Source organism: Juglans microcarpa x Juglans regia, chromosome 1D (genome assembly GCF_004785595.1).
Source record: "Juglans microcarpa x Juglans regia isolate MS1-56 chromosome 1D, Jm3101_v1.0, whole genome shotgun sequence".
Lineage (NCBI taxonomy): Eukaryota > Viridiplantae > Streptophyta > Magnoliopsida > Fagales > Juglandaceae > Juglans > Juglans microcarpa x Juglans regia.
The window spans coordinates 41,811,480-41,833,408 of record NC_054594.1 but is presented as its reverse complement, the minus strand read 5'-3'; the positions used below and the strand labels follow the sequence as shown (position 1 = coordinate 41,833,408).

General features: G+C 37.0%; 1 protein-coding gene across 2 annotated transcripts; it reads right to left on the bottom strand.

Moving 5' to 3' along the window:
- Positions 1 to 461: 461 nt before the first annotated feature.
- LOC121258827 (DEAD-box ATP-dependent RNA helicase 20-like) lies at positions 462 to 13,599 on the bottom strand. 2 transcript variants are annotated; one of them, XM_041160363.1, is made up of 10 exons: positions 13,302 to 13,599; positions 12,253 to 12,518; positions 10,949 to 11,128; positions 10,676 to 10,837; positions 10,316 to 10,470; positions 3,432 to 3,524; positions 2,969 to 3,054; positions 2,601 to 2,827; positions 1,583 to 1,813; positions 462 to 866 (listed from the first exon to the last, which is right to left on the bottom strand). In XM_041160363.1, the coding sequence occupies exons 1-10, from the start codon at positions 13,355 to 13,357 to the stop codon at positions 508 to 510; spliced, it is 1,815 nt and encodes a 604-aa protein (XP_041016297.1). In that variant the 5' UTR covers positions 13,358 to 13,599; the 3' UTR covers positions 462 to 507. The 2 variants fall into 2 exon arrangements, with proteins under 2 accessions (XP_041016297.1, XP_041016301.1); XM_041160367.1 differs by lacking the exon at positions 462 to 866 and adding an exon at positions 1,078 to 1,455 and having other exon boundaries at positions 13,302 to 13,597.
- Between the last annotated feature and the right edge of the window lie 8,330 nt (positions 13,600 to 21,929).

Below are 21,929 nucleotides of genomic sequence, written 5' to 3'. Positions count from 1 at the left end.
TTACGCATTCCACGACTGTATGTAACATTACTCTTTATAAAATCGCTTTATTATTATAACACTTCTAGTATAACATTAATTTATTTTTCTCCCGCACTTTTGAGGTTCTAAAATACCAACCCGACACTCCCATGTAGTTGCATATAATTTTAATAAACCCGCTTTCATGTGCACTTGATTCATTCTCTTGACGGAAAACATATAATGGCTAGAAAAGATCTTGTCCGTTTATTTATCAAATGAAAAAAATATGAACCATGAAGTGTCAAGAAATAAACTTGAGTTCAATTTCTATTTGACATCTTGGTAAATGATCGACTTTGTATAAATGGAAATTAAAGTGAAAGGATTCTAATAAATAACAAATGATTAGGTTTAATAAATAACAAATAATCACTTATAATTAAAAAAAAAAAAAAAAAAAAGAGCAACCCAATAGCATTAAGCATACTTTCCATCTCTTCCCAAGAAAAAATAGGCAATTTCTTTGCAAAATAATAATCAATTTCATACATGACAGTTTAAGAAACAAATCAAGAAATAATTGCATATGCTTATACAATGAGTAATTGGTGCCAAAATGAACAAGAATTTGGACCAAATGGTTGTGCATAAGAAATACAAGTATCTTGTATTCATAGCAATCAATGGGAGAATGGTGAACTGCTCAACTGTGTTTCTTTCATTAATATATGTGTATATATAAAGAAGATGAAAGAATTCGGATCTCCAGTCATGACCATCCATGCAGCACGAATCAAAGATGATCCCCACCTTTTCCATCCTCGAATCGTCGTCCCCAAGATCAATAGGTGATACTGAGGCCCCATTGGCATGTTCCTCCGAAAGAATACTAGAGCACCAAGCTGTAAAGGTGATACTCTCAATGAATCCAAGAAGACTGACAAATAAATTCCCAAGAAAAAACTGATACCAGGGCTTGCAGAAAATGAAAACACAGTTTCAACAGTGCAAGAAAGACTTTTGTTGGGTAAGAATTGTACAAAGATAAAGGAGGGACCGCACCTAGGGGATTAGTGCATGTTTAAATGCAAGCAAAAATCCCAAGTCCAACAATAATATAAATAATTTTTTTAAGTTTCATTGCATTTTGCCTCAAAAACTTTAATGATATAGACAATTATTTATCTTACACAGTCCAATACTAACACCTAATTTAGAGAGGGGGGGGGGGGGGGGGGGGGGGGGGGGGGGGGGGGGATCTACAGTTAGTCCTATAGGCAGTTGACCAGAAACTCAACAGAAAGTGGAAGTCCACTGGACAGAGACATCTAAACTCTAGTCATACAAGGCACTCTTAATTCTGCCCACCAGATACAACGTGCCAGCCATGGGTACTTATAGCCAGGCTTTTTCGATAGTTTACCTTCATTAATTAGCTCCAAGATCGACCACCACCATAACCCCTCACACGATCTCGAAAAGCCCCATGACCTGATTGATTGATTACATATAGAAACAAGGTTTCAGAAACCAGTTACATCAAATACATGCAGATCCTGAACAAACGTCTGTGGGTGGGTGATTGTGTGTTTCTTTAATATCGAACTCATCAACTTACCTATCGGTTGAGGTGCACCACTCCCCATTGCTGCCAATTCAGGACTGACCTTCTGACCAGCCTCCTTCAGTATGCTAATAAGTTCCTTCGCAAATCTGGCATTTGCAGCTGTGAAGAAAGTGTATGCAGTTCCTTTTGCCCCAGCCCTTCCTGTACGACCAATGCGGTGAACATAGTCCTCAAGGGAACCCGGAAAGTCATAGTTTATCACATATTTCACGTCCTTCACATCTGCCACAAAACCAGACAACATTAATCATAGAGAAGAAATGCTGTATACTGACAACCTCTCGTCTCCAAAACTTATTTAGAAAAGAGAACCTATAACCTAATGCTTTCTGCTTCAATACCAGAGCATACACAGAGTCTTGTGGTATCACTTACGAACATTGAAGGTCACATGAATAGTCAATAACCAAATTCTTGAATCAATTATGCATGAAGGGGAGGAATTCAAGGGCAATATCCAAAAACATGAAAACGAGTTCGGAAATAGACATAAGCAATATCAAGGTGATAAAGAACACCAATTTAGGTTAAAATAATGTTCACAGCACAATCTACAGACCACTGATTATGCAAGACAATAAATAAAAAACGAATTTGTGAAAATGACCAAGTAGCAGCATCTGGATTAACAAAAAATAGACGAGTGCAAATAAGAAATAAATAAAGGTGGACCTTGAATAGAAAATTACACGGCAAAGAGCCATGGGAAATGTTCTGCATCAATATTTAATCAACAAAACAATTTTCAAAAATGCTCAGAGCAAAAACAGCCTCCATGCTTAGAAAGCTAATACATAAGACACAGCTGAAAAGGGAGGGGATTTATGGGTAGATTAGGACCATAAAGCCGTCCAATAGAATTGAAAAAGAATACTTAAACAGGGACATGGCTGACAGGAAGATGAAGTTAACAGTTTGTTTCCAAAACGAGTTGATGTTGAATGCTGTTAATTGTAAATGAATTTCTACAAAGTCTTTGAAGAAGCATTAATAGTTTTCATCTTCATACCTAAACCACGAGCTGCAACATCTGTTGCAGTCATTATAGGACTCTTGCCAGCTTTAAACTCTGACAGGACCCAATCCCTTTCTGCTTGACTTTTATCTCCATGAATTGAGAGGGCTGGCCAACCATCCATGCGAAGCTGTCGAGTGATCTGATCACATCCTTTTTTGGTATCCATGAAGATCAGTATCCGACTGCCATCCATTATATCCTCCAGCAACTTTACCAATCTTGAAAATAAAGCTTATCAGTAAGATGAATGCATCAAATCATATAATAAGACTCGAAAATATATATATTTTTTATAAGTAAGAAACAAAAAAGACTTCAAAATATTGGAATGTACAGGAACATAAAGCAATATGGCCTACTTGTTATATTTCTGATTCTCAGAAACAATGTCCACATGCTGGTGTATGGCATGGTTAGCTTTCAAATCCGAAGAGCCTATTATCACCTACACAAAGTCCAAGGGAGAACTGATTAAATAATCACTCATGGTAAAACTTTATATGGGTTCGATGTACTTTTATCTTCAGCAATCGGCCCAGTGTTCAATACGGAACATTTATCCACAGCACACATATGTCCCTCCAGAAGTCTATCAATTAATTACAAACCAAATTATTGTGTCCTTAATGATCATTTTGGACAAAAAAAAGGCGGGGAGGGAGCAAAGCAACAAAATCAAGCAGCCTCAAAAACAGGGTAAAATGATATATCATGATTTGGCAATTTCATAAATTAAAAGTATAGAATAAAAATTGAACTGCAGAAAAAACCTTCTAACAAGATATCCAACCATGGTAACAAAATTCACTGAGGGGACTTTACTTTGTATGGGTTGTAAAGGAACTGCCTAGCAAGTTGTTCAACCTCCTTAGGCCAGGTAGCACTCCAGTATAGAGTTTGACGATCTGGGCGAATCTGCATTAAACAGAACATTAGACGTGAAGGAAAGGGCATGTTGCATTACCGTTGATACATGCCAGTTGGGATAGTTGAAATCTCTAATCACCATATCATCATCAACCAAAACTGGGATCTTTGAAAGCAACTGCTTCATATTCATATCCTTCTTTTTCAACAGATACAATTGAACCAGCAATACCATATACCTTAAAGAAATTCTTGAATTGCACTTGGTAAATACAAAACGAGAACATGTGTTTTATTCATGATATTCATGGCCACCAGCCCCATCCACCAAACCGAACTCTCCTTCGCTTTCACATTTAATTCATGAATTTTCTTCGTTGATGCTCAAACAAATAGTTACAAGGTACAAAAGCAGGCGGCTTTTAAGTACTTTGGTTAAAAGCATATGCAAGTAAAAATATTATTCAGCTTTATCCACAAGTAACAAGTTTGGATACATACATGTAACAAAAGGTTGGCATCTTTAGTCTCTAAAGCCAATAACTTTCCAAGTAGACAAGAATATGTCCCTAATATCATTACTTATAGGGGTGCTACCCGCCCTATATGGCCGTTAGCCACCCATCCTACACCTCGTCCCCGCCTAGGCGGGTGACCATCTGCATCAGCTTGCCAAGCGGGCGGATTGACGACACCGCCATCCGACCATGTCGTTCGACAACACATTTTTCACAAAAGAAATCCGAAAAAATCGCATAGACATAAGAAAAATCACAAAAATCCAACAACATATTCAAAAAATCGCTCAGATTTGTGCACAAACTCATGGGCCACTGTTGTGGCCATGGGTCATAAAAACTCGCAGAACCAAGGTCGCAATCATGGGCCTCTAATTTACAAATCCACTGCGGCGACCGTGGTCTTATCATCGTAGACTGCAGCTTGGCCGTGACCCACGAAAACGGAGAGAGAAGCTGGGTTGAGAGGAAGAGGAGGAGGAGGAGGAGAAGGAGAAGAAGAAGAAGAAGAAGAAGAAGAGAAAAGTTAGGAGAAGAGAAGAGAAGAGCGAAGAAGTTGAGGACGGCAAGGGGAGGAGAGAAACGAGATCCACACTAAAATGCCAAAAGCCAACAATGTGGATTCCAAACCAAAAGACTTTATTTAAGCCAAAAGCTAATTAAGACAACAGATAGTCTGTTACAATAAGATATAAACCATGATACAAACCAAAAGATACAAAGATCACAAAAGAAGAGAGGAGAGATGAGGGTTTTTTTTTTTTTTTTTTTTTGGATAAGAGGTAAATTTCATTGATACAAATGAAATAGGCATAGCCCGTGTGCACATAGAGTATACAAAAGAACACCTAAATACATTCTAGGAACGATAAATTAAGGACAGAAAATCATGAACATTGTTCCCATTAAGTACAATAGCAGAAAAACAAAGCAATAAAGTGTGTACAAAAAAATTTTGAAACTCCTCCATTGTGCGCTCCCTATCTTCAAAGCACCGCTAATTCCTTTCCACCCAAATACACCACATAATGCACAGCAGAATCATCTTCCACACTGACGCCACTTTATGACAGCCTTGAATCTCCTTCCAACCAGCCAGTAAATCCACCACCCTTAGAGGCATTATCCAAGCGACGTCAACTCTTCTACATATCTCATCCCACAACACCTTTGTCACCTCATAATGCAATAATAAGTGATCCACCGATTCTCCTTGCTTTTTACACAAATAGCACCAATCCATCACAATGAGTCCCCTCTTCCTCAAGTTGTCCATGGGCAAAATCTTCCAAAGAGTAGCAGTCCAAACGAATAAAACTACTTTAGAAGGCACACAAGATCTCCAAATATTCTTTCAAAGGAATGGAGCATTACCTTGTGATGCCAAAATTTTGTAATACTCCCTGACTGTAAACTTCTTGCTGCCTTTGGACCTCCACTGCATCCTATCCCCCTGTGCCATATTGTTTCCCGTAGAGTATATCAACCTAACAAATTCTGAATCAGTGTACAGTTCCCAGTCATGAATATCCCTATTAAATAGGACATTCCACTGGTGAAAACCATGAAAAAATATCCTCAGATCCACCTTGGAGGCATCCCTATTGGCTGCAAAACGAAAGAGATTTGGAAACGCCCTATCAAGAGCGCAATCTCCACACCAAACATCATGCCAAAACCTGATTCTGGTGCCCTCTCCAGCCATAAAACGTATATGGTTTTTGAAAATCTGCCATCCCTCCTAATAAATTTCTATAAACACACGCCATACCCCCCTTTCACTTCGTTGGAGCACCAACCCCCCCAAGTCCTTCCGTGTCTAGAGTTTATGATCTCTTTCCACAGTGAATCCTCCTCCAAGTGGTACCTTCATAACTATTTCCCCAATAAAACTTTATTGAAAATCCTCAAGTTGCACACTCCCAAGCCACCATTCGAAATTCAGGAAGAAACTTTCTTCCACTTAACAAGATGAATTTTCGGTTCCTCCCATGTTCCCCACCCCCCCCCCTCCCAAAAAAAAAAGCCCGAAATAATTTCTCAATCTTATTCGTCACCCCTACAGACAGAGGAAATAGAGATAAGAAATGGGTGGGGAAGTTAGATAATGTGCTCTTAATTAAGGTGAGTCGACCCCCTTTCAATAAATATAATCGTTTCCAACCAGCCAGCATTTTCTCTACTTTCTCCACAACCCCATCCCAAATCGCTCTAGCCTTAAAGGTTGCTCCCAATGGTAGGCCTAAATATTTCATAGGCAAGGATGACACTTTACAATCCAAGAGGCTCGCCAGGCTATTGAGACTAGGCACCACACCCACTGCAACCATCTCGGACTTACCAAGATTCACTTTAAGCCCTGAAATGGCTTCAAAGCATAACAAAAGTGCTCGTAAGTTTTGAATCTGGCCATGGTCTGCTTCACAAGAAATGAGAGTATCATTTGCAAATAAGAGATGTGAGATTAAGATAGAGCTATTAGTACCACCATTACCCGCCGAAAATCCAGATAACAAACCACCACCCAAAGCAACCTTCACCATCCGACCAAGTGCCTCCATAACAATAACAAAAAGTAGAGCAAACAATGGGTCCCCTTGCCTCAGTCCACGAGAACTGTTAAAAAAACCAGTAGGAGTGCCATTAACTAACACCGAGAAGCAAGCGATAGAGATACAATGTCGAATCCATGAAGTCCACCTATCAACAAAGCCACACCCCCCAAGCAAATATAAAAGAAATTCTCAATTCACATGGTCATAAGCCTTTTCCATGTCAAACTTGAATAGAATACCCGGAACTCCCTCCCGCAGCCTATGATCCAATCACTCATTGGCAATAAGGACCGAATCAAGGATTTGTCTTCTCCGAACAAATACATTTTGAGGCTTAGAAATAATTTGTTCCAAAACCGAGCTTAGCCGATTTGCAAGAACCTTCGAAATGATCTTGTGCACTCCACTCACAAGGCTTATGGGGCGGAAATCCTTAACTATTGTAGCCTCTTGTTTCTTCGGTATAAGGGCAATGAACGTCACGTTGAGGCATTTCTCAAATTTCTTGAAAGAGTGGAATTCAAAGAGAACCTGCATAACATCACATTTCACAATATCCCAACAAGCTTGAAAGAATCCCATCGAAAAGCCATCTGAACCCGGTGCTTTATCCTTCGCCATGCTGCAAATGACCTTATGAATTTCAACTTCATCAAAAGGTCTTTCCAACCAACTTACACTCTGTGGGTCAACAGACTCAAACAACAAATCATCAAGCTTCAGCCTCCAGCAAGCCGATTCCGTGAGGAGGTTCTCATAATAATGTACAACATGGTCTTCTAGGTCAGAGGGGAAGAGAACACTTGAGTACCTGAGTGGAGTGTCTCAATAGTATTGCTACGCCTATGTGAATTAGCCACTTTGTGGAAGAATTTTGTACATTTATCACCTTCCTTTAACCAATGTGCCCTGAATTTTTGGCGCCACGAGGTCTCCTCCATCAACAACACCCCTTCCAGTTTCGTCACAACCGAACTCTTCCTCAATAATGCTTCCTCCGAGGTATCTCCCAACACTTCCCTCCCCTCTAACTCTTGTAGCTCCTCCATGAGTAGTCTTCTGGTCATCAATGTTGCCAAAGACTTCCAAGTTTCACTTCTTTAGATCTTGCTTCAAAGCCTTTAGCTTACCAGCAAGAATGAAACTGGGAGTACCAGTGAACTGATAAGAAGACCACCAAGAACGGACCTTCTTTGTAAAACCCTCAACTGTTAGCCACATATTTTCAAACTTGAAATACTGGCGTCTCCCATGAACACCTCCACAGTCTAACAAGATAGGAAAATGGTCTGAGCAGACTCAGGGCAATCGTTTTTTACACAAGTCCGGAAAGTGAGCCTCCCACAAAAAGGAGATGAGAAATCTGTCCAATCTGGACCAACCCCGGCTAGTTGACCATGTGAACTCGCCCCCAACAAGGGGAAGGTCCATGAGGTCCAAATCAAATATGAATTCAGAGAACTCCTCCATGGCCGAGGAGTTCCGATAGCACCCCGATCACTCACTAGGAAAGTGGATAATATTGAAATCCCCACCCATGCACCACGACACATCCCATAAATAGTATAGACCCGCAAACTCCTCCCAAAGTCTTCACCTATCTCCATCCATGTTTGGCCCATAGGTGCCTACAAAAGCCCACTCCCACCCATCTTCAACATTTTTAAATAAGCTAGTGACCGAGAAATTCCCAATACACTCATCAACCGCCTCCACCACTCTCTTATCCCACATTAAAAGAACGCCGCCTGAAGCTCCCCTAGAAGCCAAATAAGACCAGCCCACAAAAAGGCACCCCCACAAACTACGAATGATTCTTCTATCAATAACACGCAATTTGGTTTCTTGGAAACACAAAACATCAACCTTCCATGTCCGCAACAAAGATTTTATGTGAAAGCGTTTGTTGCGATCATTAAGCCCCCACACATTCCAAGAAAGGATCTTAGGTTTCATTAACAAAAAGAGCACCCCTCCCTTTCAATCTATCCCTTCCTCCACTCCACTCCCCTCCTTTGCTGCATAATTTTTTCTTTTATAAGTAAAAATATTATATATATATATATATATATATATATATATATTAAAGGAGTAACCAAGTATACTGAATGTATACAAGAGAACACCTAGCCCATAATAGAAAACCCTTAATAACCCAAAAAGCCCTTGAAAAACAACCCAAAATACACCAAACCCGACCTCAAACCCTTGCTTTCCGTAGAACTAAAACTCTACCCAAAAACCCCACCCCAACCCCTAGTTTTCCCATCTTCACAATGCCCTCCTTTTAGATTTCCCTCTAGATGAGCTACCACCCTTAGCGTCGTAGTTGATTCCCGAAAAAAGACGTTGTAACTCCCTGTTTTTCTTGAAACTTGATTTGGTTTCAAGAGCGTGGCTTGCCTCAATTGCAGTAATTAGTTCTTAAGTTGGTCTTCACATCCTCCATGTGAAATTCTCACGAACTGCTAAATCTTGTTAACTTTAGGCAGAATCCAATCCGCTATTGGAGGAAGAGAGACCAGGGGATCCACAAGGCTTTCCTTTACACAAGGCACCAACGCCAAATCCATATTCAAATCACGTACCTCCTCAGCAACTCTATCGGTTCTCTCCAATGGTATGAAATCAAGTCCCTTCACCTCTGGTGACCCTTTATGTGCAACTTCAGTGGGTCCTTTCACCAATGGTCTAACACTAGTTTCTCACCTGGTACATTTGAGCCTTTTGAGTTCTCTATCTCTCTTTGTGGCTGACTTCAGACGAGTATCTTCAATAGCTACAAGGAGAGCTCTAAACTGCTCTTCGAAGCCTACACAAGAAATCCCAATAACAGTTTGTACCTTCTCAACCTTCTTAAATACCCACTCTGATATAAACTGAGTGATATCGTGCATAGTGGGGTTGGTTCAGCAGTTCCCCCGTCATTGCACACTCCATCACAGGGGATCAATTGCAGGTTCGAATCATCCAACACCCCCTCAGCTACATCCTCCATACTCAGGTCTTTGGCAGAGAAGTTTGGGCCATGACTGGGTGCCAGGATCAAGCCAACATTGTCGCCCGTCTCCATGTAACTGCCCTGAGGGCCCTCTCTTCCACTATCCGGTAAGTTTTCCAACGCAAGAATACCAATAGTAAAGGCAAAAGCCTCTGGCGACTCGTTCTATGGATACCCTCCCACGATCGCGTCACTTCACCCATGGCCTCATCGAAGCTCACCACCCCCTTATCTATAGAAGTTGCTGCTGGCACTCCTATCGGCGAGGTAGCAGCAGTCGAGGCACCAGCTGCCTCCGTCGACCTCGTTTGTGCTGATCCCGGCACCTCAGCAACAAGCGGGACACAACTAATGCTAGACGCACCCCTCTTCCCTGAGAAAACACCCTGGGTGCTCCCGATAGCAAAGAAACGCCCGTCGATGGTTCCACCACCTTTGAGAAAAACCCCTAGGTCGTCGCTAGCGACGGTGGCTGATCCCCATGCGCCGATGGGCCTACATCACTCCCCCTTCTGTTTCCTCCACACGGGGCCTGCATGTGGGTTAGGGCCTTGCTGGACCATGGGCTGGATCCCAACACCTAATCCCAGTCCCATTTTTTCCTTTCCTTTAGCAAGCTTCATAGGCTAAAGCCCATTAGAATTCTGCTGGCCCACTAAACTCCCTGAGATGAGGGTTAGGGGAAATAATCATCTATATAAATTATTTCTATAATAGATGCGAAAGTAATCACATAAATTTCAAATAGAATGGAGAAATTCAAACCTGAGAAACAAGTTTTCGGATTTGAGGCTCAAATCCCATGTCTAGCATCCGATCTGCCTCATCCAACACAAGATAAGTAACCCTTCGCAAGTTTGTATGATGTGATTCCAACATATCTATCAACCTCCCTGGTGTAGCAATAACAATTTCAACACCTGATCCAGAAAAAAAGAAATAAAGTTCACATTAGCAACAATAAGAGGATTAAGCAACTACAATAAAGAAAAAACCTATACATGAAAGTAATAATTAATAGCTCAGTCGTCCCACATGATAACCATTTATCACAAGCCGTCCCTAGTTCATAGAAATCAATATTTGGGAATAAAGAAGTCATCTAGAACTCAATTGATAGCCTACCTTTTTGGAGATCACGTACTTGAGGTCCCTTTGGAACGCCACCATATATGCAAGTGTTTTTAATCTTTGATGATGCACCAAATTTTGTAGCTTCATTTTGTATTTGGACTGCAAGTTCACGGGTTGGAGCTAATACTAACACAATTGGGCCATCTCCAGGAGCTGACAAAATATGATGGAAATTACATAATTCTCAAGGATTGACAAAGTACAAACAAAGGCACACGAATGTCATATAGAAAGATTCAGTCAACCAAACTGTTACATCCTTACCTAGAATTGGCTGGGCATTAACATGGACAATGGCAGGCAACAGGTAGGCAAGTGTCTTCCCTGACCCTGTTTCAGCAATACCAATGAGATCACGGCCTTTCAGAGCCATTGGCCATCCTTGAGCTTGAATGGCAGTAGGTTCTAAAAAGCCAGCTCTCGTAATCTCTTGCATAACATAATCTGTTGTCTAAAAGGTACATCTTAATGAGAAAACTCTTTCCAAAAAAATAAAAAATAAATTATCCCATCATCCAAAGATAAAAGAAAAATTCTATTCATCATCTCATTCCCCACACACCACACTTTTTTTTCTCTTACCAAATATGTGGTATATGGATGATGAGTAGAAGATTTCAATTAGTTTAAAAAGAATAAAACTAAAAAAATAAAAATAAGTGTAGTGTGTGAGAATGATGAATAGCAAAGCTCAAGATAAAAACCTTGCAAGTTGAGGTAAGTTAACTAAGGGCATGTTTGGACATTGAGAATTCTCAAAATCTTCAAAATTTCTCATAATTAAATTCTCAAACATCACTCAAACACAAAACACTTCTCAATTTTTTCATCTAATCATTACCTAATTATTATTCAAACACAAAAATCAATACAACTTTTACAAACTTCAAAATAAAAATAATATTCAACAATTATATTTAAACAATTTTTTAACTTTATAATATTTTTAATCAATTTTTTTCTCTCTTTTCATAAAACCCAATAAAACATCTTCACTCAAATTATTTTACTACTATTCACAAAATTCTGAGATACTCTAAGATTTCGTTTGTTTTCACAACTTCTCTCAACTCATCTCATCTAATCATTACAACTTTCTCAAATTCTCACACAAAATAAAATAAACAATTCAACTTTTCCAAATCTCAAAACAAAAATAATATTAAAAATATATATTCTAACAATATTTTATTCAACTTTTAACTTTAATCTCAACTCATCTCATCTCATCTGCGAAAACAAACGAGACCTAAGTGTCCAAACATGCCCTAAATTTCAACATAAAAAATCTTTTATAAGAGGGCGTAACATTCAGTTACTCCACCTTTAGTGGTTCTCTTTCTTGGGATGACACTGGGGATACATTCAGTAATAGATTTAGCAGTGCATCTATCCCAACGACAACAAGTTCACAGAAGTAAGGCAATTACAAGATATATATATATATATATATGAATTTTTTTTTAAAAAAATCTTAGGTCTTTTTTTTTCCTTCCAAACTGATAAATGAAACATGTACAAAACCCCAAACAATGAACAGAGCCAGTTTTTCTCCCAAGATAAGTTACCTGGGAACCCAACATCATGAAAACTCGTGACAGGGCTTGGGACATCACAGCCTTCAACTGTAATTTCCCTTCGTTGTCGATACTCATCAACCTCCCTGTCCGACATTGCTGTCACTGATGACGACTCAACATAGAAGTTCTTCTCAAAAGGAGTCAATCCATCCAAATCCAACTTCCTTGGTGACTCGGCACCTTCATAATTATTCCTGCTTGATGAGGAACGAACTGAGCCACTGATCCCCATAGACCCACCGAACCCCGAATCGCTAAAACAACACAATTCACAGAAAATTAATATCCATTCAATTCATAGAAAATCAGTCAGTGTTGGCTCCTTGAAGCTGGAATAAAATCCGAACTTCACAAAATGAATTTTCAGTAAAGTGATCAGTGCCTGATAATGAGAAGCAGAACAAATACATTCATATATCATATTACAAAACTGAATGTAATTCGAACAAAACTAAGCAGTTTATGATCATGGGTTGCTCATTATCGTAAACTAATTCACATATCTTGAAGAGAGTTCGAGTTAACTTTGGAGTTAATAGATAGTGAAAGATAGACGGAGAGTGCAAACACAGAAACAGTATAAAAATTTAAATTTTCACCAAACTAGCTCGTACTTGATAAAGAGGCATTGAGTATACACTTCATTCAGAATAACTCAGGTAGATATTAAGTTAAAAAAACAGATAGTTTTAATTGTGAGCCTAATTGAGAGAGGCACACAAGAACCAGAATCACTGAGCAAACCAAAAATCCACAAGAAGAACAACAAAACCCAATTAAAAGAAGTTTAATGTATATAAAGCAAGCCCGCAAATGCGTATTGTATGCAAAGTAACAAATAAACCTACGCAATAGAGAATAGGGAAAGGGAGAGACATTCGTAATAGTTGGGCAACTTTAAACTTTACATAAAAATGAAATTAGAGGAAGTTACAGATAATTGAACGAAACCCACATATAAATTTGTCGGGGAAACACACAAACATATACGCATTGTGTACATCTAAGAGCGAGAGAGATTGGGGGATGAGAGTTACCTTTTGCGGTCGCGGTACGAAGTGGGGTCGCCGGAGCGACTGTCATAGCAGCTCATAATGCGAGTGTTGCTACAAGGTTATCGCAATGGACTTTGACAGAAAATAGATTGGGAATTTATGAAGGGTTTTAGAAGGCTTTAGGAACAAGTAGAAGAAGAACCAGCTGGTGCTCGATGAAGAGCAACAAGGGAGAGGAAGGATCAAGGAAGTCTTGCGCGGTATGCTAACGCTACGTGAAAGTGTATCGGGTGGGGAAAATCTCCAGTAAAAAGATGACAGCATTGACAGGTGAACATTTGGGGCTTTTGGACCCTCCTTCAAGGTCATATGCGTGGGAAAGCTGGGCCGTTGGGTTTGGAAGCCCACTCACTCCAGTAGACTTGTAGAAACCCCAGCACACACCCGGAGGGCCCCACTACATGGCATTATTATAGTAAACCCCCAGAAAAGAGAAAAAGAAGCCCGATGAAATAGTCAGGCCCACGTAAGATCAGGTCGGGCCCATAAGAATCAGAACATCCCATGTCGGCTCCACCCTTTGCAACACTCCGTTCGGGACCTCCTCAAGCGGCCCACTAGTGTAGGAGTAGCCCATAAAATTGTGCCAATCTATCTATAAATATGATCAATGTCTCGTGTCAATCACAATTTTTTCAAAGTCTTAACTATAAAATATTGCATGTGTCATTTCATTAAAAAAAATGTTTTTTTTTTCACGTAATCAAGAAATACATGTCAATATTTTAACTGGATTAGAAGAAATTTCAAAAACCTTGGTCCTTTGTCATCGTATTATCATTGTTTACAAGGTTGTTTAATATTGGCATGGCAAATAAGGCAATTGCATATAGAGGTGGGTGGCAAGGCACCGCACCCTGTCCACCTGCCCTCCACCACCCCACCCTGCCTAGTTGGCGTGGGCTACCCTGTCCGATGCGAGGCTGTGTGCCTTGCTCGCTTCTATAAAAGGTAGTGGGGCAGGGGCAGGGGCAGGCTGGGTCTTGGTTCGCCCGCACTCTAACCCACCTCACAACCCAACCTAACCCAACCCGAAATAATTATAATTATATATAAAAGTCATTAATAAAATGATATCGTTTTAGCTTATGTTTTATTTATTTGTTTCAAATAAACGTCGTAAACGTCATTTAGGGTTAGGTTAAACCTAACCTTCCCAATTCCCCCCTCCACTTGTCGAGTTTTTCTTTTCTCTTTCTCTATCTCTTTCCTCCCCCTACTGAGGGCTCTCATTGCTCTTTGCCCCTTTCAGTCTTTTTCGAATCTCTTCATCATTGAGGTATTTATTTTGATCTCTCTCTCTCTCTCTCTCTCTCTCTCTCTCTCTCTCTCTCTCTCTCTCTCTCTCTCTCTCTCTCTCTCTCTCTCCCCCTTGAGATATTTCTCTATCATATCATTATGTAAAGTTATGTGTAAAGTTATGTGGATTTGTTGTAGATGCGGTTGATATTTTTTGGATTTTTTGTTGTTTTTGGATTTTTTGGTGTTTCCTGTGAGTGGGTGATGGGAGACGGACAGAATCAGGGGGCCAATTTGCCCCCGATATGGGTACAAATGGCTCGAAACTAAGGCCTCGTTTGGTTACGTACACAGAAAAGATAGGATGAGAAATGATGAAAGATGAATAAAATATTATTAGAATATAACTTTTAGTTTTGTTTTGGCATTTAAAAAAGTTGAATTATTTGTTATATTTTGTGTGAAAGTTTGTGAAAGTTGTAATAATTAGATGAGATAAGATGGTTTGTGTTGTGTAACCAAACGAGGCCTAAAACCCAACAAACATTGATCATCTACATGAAAGTCTGGAAACAAATTAATACGAGAAATGATATTTACAGTCGTAGAGTGTGAAAGCGCCGCGCGATCTCTTTGAAAAACACTATAAGAAAAACGAGCATTTCTGACAGATTATTTGCGACAAAAATATACTCATTTTAGCATGAAATAACTAGCCACAAATAAGTAGTTTTCTTGTAGTAAAAATTGAGTAAATACGCGACCCACATAAAAAAAAAAAAACTATATTTGTAATAGTGGACTTCATTCTTTTTTGAAATGATTGTGCAGTGCCGCTTACCCACTCTACGACTATATATAGCTAGAAGAATAAATATAGATAGAAACCACTATTAGGAGCATCCATTTTGTACACATGATGTGGCATCATCTAGACTACATATCTTCCCAAGTGAGTGTTGAAAACAATCAACCAGAAGCAGTCATGCAGTGAGTGTAAAGTGTACACTGCTACAACGACTTCTCTCTCACATTACTCATAGCTAGAATTACTCATATAATATTAAGTGGATGGATGGTGTACGGACGAGAGAGAGCTAGAACTATATATATGGATATGGCTCTTCCTAATTATAGGGCCGTAATTGAATATGTGGCGATAGGATCACTTAGCAAATTAAAAAGAAAACTCCAATTCATTGCTAATTTATCGGCATATACAGTGCTATATGTATATATATATAAAACAAGATTAAAAAATGAAATGAAAGTAGTAGTGAAAGGTCAGAATCTCTCTTGCATTCTGGGATATTGATAGGGTGATCTATCCTTTTATCCTGTATCATTGGGCACCATCAGTGGAACGTCTCTCTGGTTCTCAAAGGGATAACTGCAATGCCAACACGTACGTACGCATGCACGTTGCATGAAAGCAAAAGCATTGTCTTGTTTAATTTAGTGCGATAGAGAACCATTGCAGATAAGCATAGGTGTCATACCCGTCCTCCCATTAAATGGAGTACCCTTTTTTTTTATTATTATTATTATTATTTGCGTCATGTTTGTTTGAACATTATTAATTATTTTGGAATGACTAATTAAATTTATATTTTTTTTGCAAAAATTATTAAAGTTTCGAGCAATAAAACTATATAGTTTGACAACGAAACGCATGCATAATTTTTTCCCCGGGATTGTTCTCTTTTATGTTGTACTTGTTTTTGTTCAATAATAAAAAAAAAAAGATGGGTGATGGGTAAATGACCCTAAAATAGATAATTCTAAAGATATTGTCACTACTGTGGTCTAAGGCTCGGTTTGGATTCCAGAATGTGTTTCATCTTATTTCATCATTACGATTTTTTTAAATTTTCACACAAAATATGATAAAGAACTCAACTTTTTCAAATCTCAATTCAACTTTTTTTAAATTTCAAGACAATAACAATATTAAAAAATAATATTCTAACAACATTTTTTTAACTTTTAACTTTTATCTAAAATCACATATTTCATCTCATGTCAGAATCCAAACCAGGGTGATGGGTGAGATATCATATTGCATGCAGGGTGATGGGTGAGATATCATTTTCTGAATTAATGGAGACCCTCTTTTGTCACGCACAAGTTGCCCAAAGATCATGAGGATTCCAAATTATATTTTATATTTGCAAATTAGCTAATCATCTATCATTAATTAATGAAAAACCAAAGAATAATAATCACCAATATTATTCATATATATATATATATAGAAGATGCTTTTTCAATAGTCCCGCACTTATACTAATATTACTTGCTTTTTATGATTTATAACTAAATTCCTCACAACTTATTACTATAACTTTTTCAAATTCCAACATAAAATATAATAAACAATTTAATTTTTTTAAATTTTAAAATAATAATAATATTAAAAAATAATATTCTAATAATATTTTATCATTTCAACTCAACTCAACTCAACTCAGTTCAATATCTAAACGTAACTTTAAAGTCTACCGTTCACACACCTTTAAAGAAATCTTGGAGTAGAGGAGAATGCATGCATGACGCATGAGTACAACATATCTAACACTTCTGAGTTTGAAAAAAAAAAAGAGAGATCTAGAGAGAGAGAGAGAGAGAGAGGAGTCCTTATTATGCAAAAAAAGTTCAGGGCCATTTAGGAGATTGTGTAGTACTCATGTAGAAATGAAATTGCTCCGCTTTGGCCACTTTACTTGCACCAATAATATCAAATGGTTCTGTCTCGTTAAAAGCTCATCACATGAATATGGAATATTATCAGATTGCATGCTTATAAGTAGTCTGACCCACGCAAATTTCATTTTCCAGACTAGAAAGTTCTGTTTTTTCCTTTCTTTCCTTCTTCTTTTGTTTATTTCGTGGAAGCAAGAGGCCCGGCCTGCAGGCATTCTAGCCGAGTAGCCATGCCACTGTTAATGTAATGGATTGGGGAGGGCCCCAACCAAAGGACCAAAACGATGACTGCAATGGCCGATCGAACAATATATGTGGCTGATTAAAAAAAAAAACACAGAACAGTATAAGTTACTATTCACTCTCACATCAACACTATAACTTTTCCATAGAATATAATGTGTGGATTGTAAATAGTAACTAAGGAAAAAAAATTTTGTATGTGGCAAACTGATCCATCATAATTTTTTTGAGTCCCCGACAGTACTATATCGTTCTTAAAAGTTGTAAACATTATTTTGTTTGGGGTATCGTTTATATAGTGATTTGAAATAAAAATTAGAAGTTAAATAAAATATTATTATTATTATTTTAAAATATAAAAAAGTTGAATTGTTTATTATATTTTGTATGAAAATTTGAAAAAAATTATAATAATAAAATAAAATAAAATAAGATAAAACATTTTTATTATCCAAACAGTCTTAATGCATTTTCTAATATGAGCTGGGCTACTATGCTACCCCACTCTTACCACTAGGCGTACTGCTCAGTGGTTTTTTTTCACATTTTTTAATACATTTAAATATTTTTAAAAAATAAAAAAATACACTAATATATTTAAAATTACTTTCTTAATCACAAAATAAAAAAAAATTGACCGGCAGTTAAATAGAGCGGTTAAAGTGAAGAGGCATAGTAATTTTATTCTTCTAATATTGCCTATGTTGTCCCATGGTCCACTGGCTATGCCCATGTGTCCCATTTGTATTGCTGATGTGCCATAGTCATTATTTTTATTCTTATTTTTTGTGATTTATCTTATTTTTTATTGCTAAAAATGTCTTTTTGGTTAATATATAAAAAATAGTGCTATATATATTTACAATTTTATTTATAAGATTCATTTTATTAGTTTTTTATGAAAATTTAAAATTTTATGATTTTCAGTATATCAATAATTGATATGTGGAGAAGTGAAATTTTTGTAAATTTTTCTTAAATACATTTAATATTTTTCATATATAAATGCTAGTTAGATATGTCATCATCATCTTATTATAATTACTAAAATTAAGCAAAGTTCACCCCAAATTATAAAACAATACCTCTTGGATCAGTAAACTCCAAAGCTCCCCATCCCCCTTTTTAAATTTAAAATCTCAGAGACTAAAAAAAGAAAAGAAACCAAAATTCTTCAAACTCAAGGTGGTAATTCAAGAGACTGGAAAAAGGCCCCGCCAATAATATTTCAGGTGAAATTTATAAGCCAAATAGAAAGCATTGCTGCATAATCGATCACTACTCCAAAAGCACAAGGATCGGACCATGGTCCATGCACGTACGAGGGCCATTGGGGACCATATATATATGTATATATATATATATATATATATATACCCGGCTCGAAAATTGCTGTGAGAATGAGGTACTTACTTACGGCCAAAACATTGAAAAAAGAAAAACCAACCATTTATATATGATCAATGTCTCACCCCCTGCATGCACAAGTGGCTTGAGCATACTATAATGTGATCGGAGTACGTACGGTGATCCTGCACGAAAGGAAAGTACCAAAGTTGCTCACATCAGCAAACATGTTACAAAATTGGGATTGCTTTCGAGTCAAAAGGTCTGAGCGAGCTAGCAACGTGAACAAAAGTGAATAGCTTTATCAGCATGTGAAGCTCGACTGTCGTGAAGTGAGAAACCCAGGTTGTCAATGGTCATGCCTAGTTTTTGTAATCTAGTACCACCGATGTTTTTTCCTTTGGTCCGAAGTTTTAGTTGCTTTTTTGGCACTCGATGCTTTATAATATATATTTTTTTAAAATATAAAAGAAATGTTCTCAAAAATATTCTGAATATTCTATTTTAAAGATTTTTTTACATTTTACTACAAAGAGTTTTTAGATATAGAGGATACCGTTCATCATTGTAAATATTTTTAATTAATTTCTCTTCCCTTTATGCTGAGTTTCCTATTTCTTAACTTTATTTATTCACATTTAGATCCTTGTGCACAAGAGATGCTTGTTAAATGTCAATGACCAATAGACCAATCATGAAATGATTTTGGTCGTTGGTGGCTTTGGGTTTTCTGATACTAGCTATTTCATTGCGTAAAAACAATAATACTAATTTATATTTTGGTTTAGTTTATAATTTTAGATTAATTTAAAATATGACATAATTATGTGATATTGTATATGAATAGATATTGTAAATATTAAAATATATGAAAATATCATTGATAGTTAGAAAAAATATTTGAAATGAATAAAAAAGATTAAAAAGTATAATATTAAAATGATATGAAGAAAAAATAGATAAGCTGATATATGATATATTGTAAAAGTTAATATGTAAAATAGAAAAAATAGATTTTAGTGATGTATTTTAAATGATAGGATAACGAATTCATTGAGAGTGCTCTTAGTAGTTATTATACGAATAGTAGTAAAAAAAAATAATGATAAAATATTAAATAATAATAAATAATAATCACTATTCAAACTACTACTTAACAAAATACCTATTTTTTTTAATCAATTATGCATCCTAGTAAATCTGAGAAATCTCGTCCACAAGCGAAGGGCATGAAAGACTGAACGAAAACTTCATTACAGACAACTTAGTACGTGAAATGAAATGGTTCAGACCCGTATTTCCTAACAAGGCCAAGAAAGAAACCGTGCTAATGATCAGCCATGAGAAGTACGAGTACTCATGGTAAAATAAAGCAACTACGTACATTTATTTCAACGGAGAAAAAAAAAAAAAAAACTGCGTACTGTATAAAAAATAAGGGTGACAATATGTAACGCGATTCGTTAATTTAATATACACACAATATGATAAAAGTGGATTAGAATTTAGTCTTAACGTGTTCGGGTCAAAACGGATTAATCCGTTGATACATGATTGTTTAATGGATTGATAACAAGTCAATCCGTTTTGACCCGTTTTGACCCGTTATGACCTGTTAAGAAAGTTAAAATTATAATTATACTCTTATACCTAAAAATAAAATTGTTGAGATTTAATTTTGATATTTTTATTATTTAGATTGTAATTTTAGACTTATAGTTAGTTTTATATTTTGTATAAATATTGTGATTTTAATATTTATATAAAATTATACTAAACTTAACTAGATCAAACGGATTAATTTCGAATATGTTCAATTTATTTACATAAACGAGTCAAAACAGATTGATACGACACGATCCATTATGTTAATAAGTCGAGTTAGAGTTTGAGATTTAGCTTAACAGGTTAAGTTAGAGTTGAACTATATAATATAATATGTATATATTAATACGACACGAATACGATCCGTTAATACGATGTGATATTTCTAATAAAAAGAAAATGAAGGCGTTATCCTTTGGGTACTCACAAGGTCTTATCCATCCAAAACAAGTGATGGGCCACGTGCACTAGTACACATGACATGCAATTATGCTAATTGACACGCCAGCACCGATCAGCTCTGGCCGGTGGGAATGCTAGAGTGCTGTATAGACAACAATTTAGGACTTGATCAAGAAGCCATTATGGTTGGGATGAAAGATACATAAGCTGACTTTATGTTCTCTGTTCAAAATAACTCGGATTGCTATATATATAGTTGATGAGTAGGGTCGGAAGGGCATCAGTAAGCTAGTCCACACATTTAGAAACTTCAAGCTCATAATCCAATGGGAAAAACTTCATCGAAATGACTTGGACACCATCTTACCAACCCAGATGATCAGTACCATATAATAAACCCCCTCCCTTTAAAGAAGATCAGGAAAAGAAAAGAAGGAAAATAATTTTGAGGATAAAATTATTCATGAACTACCTGCACTGATGCCTTTCCTTCTTTGCAAAGCGAACCTAGCCAAGCAATAGAAGGAAGGAGAAATGATTAAGATAATTTTTTTAAATCTTAATATAATATTTTATTTTATTTATCTAAAATTATATCATTTCTTCTCATACAATCCAGCTAAGTCGCTCGACCTTCCCATAAAGCATCCATTTCTGTTGTCTTTCTTTCTTGTTTTTTCAACATTTTAGGGCCATCGGAATGCACTGAATATGCCAACAAACTGTCAGAAATAATGGAAGAGAGTCTCGAGTGCTTGGCAATCGGCATTGACCTTTGCACCGGCCAGTTTAGGATCCCATCAATCAGTGAATTCCTACTTGGAATTCTACAGATCAATTCTTTAAAGCGTTAATTTCATGATATCATTGTCATTTTCCTCTTCCCGGGTTGTAGGTACGTATTACCTACATTGAGGTTTATTATGATTGTGGATCATGCTGAAGCGTGCTTGCGTAAATGCGGAAAAGGAGAGAAGAAAAAAAAAAAAAAAAAAAAAGGAAAATTTGTTTCGAATCAAGTGGGCTTGCAAAATTTTGGACATGATTGCAGCTTTGTTTGTCAATTACACA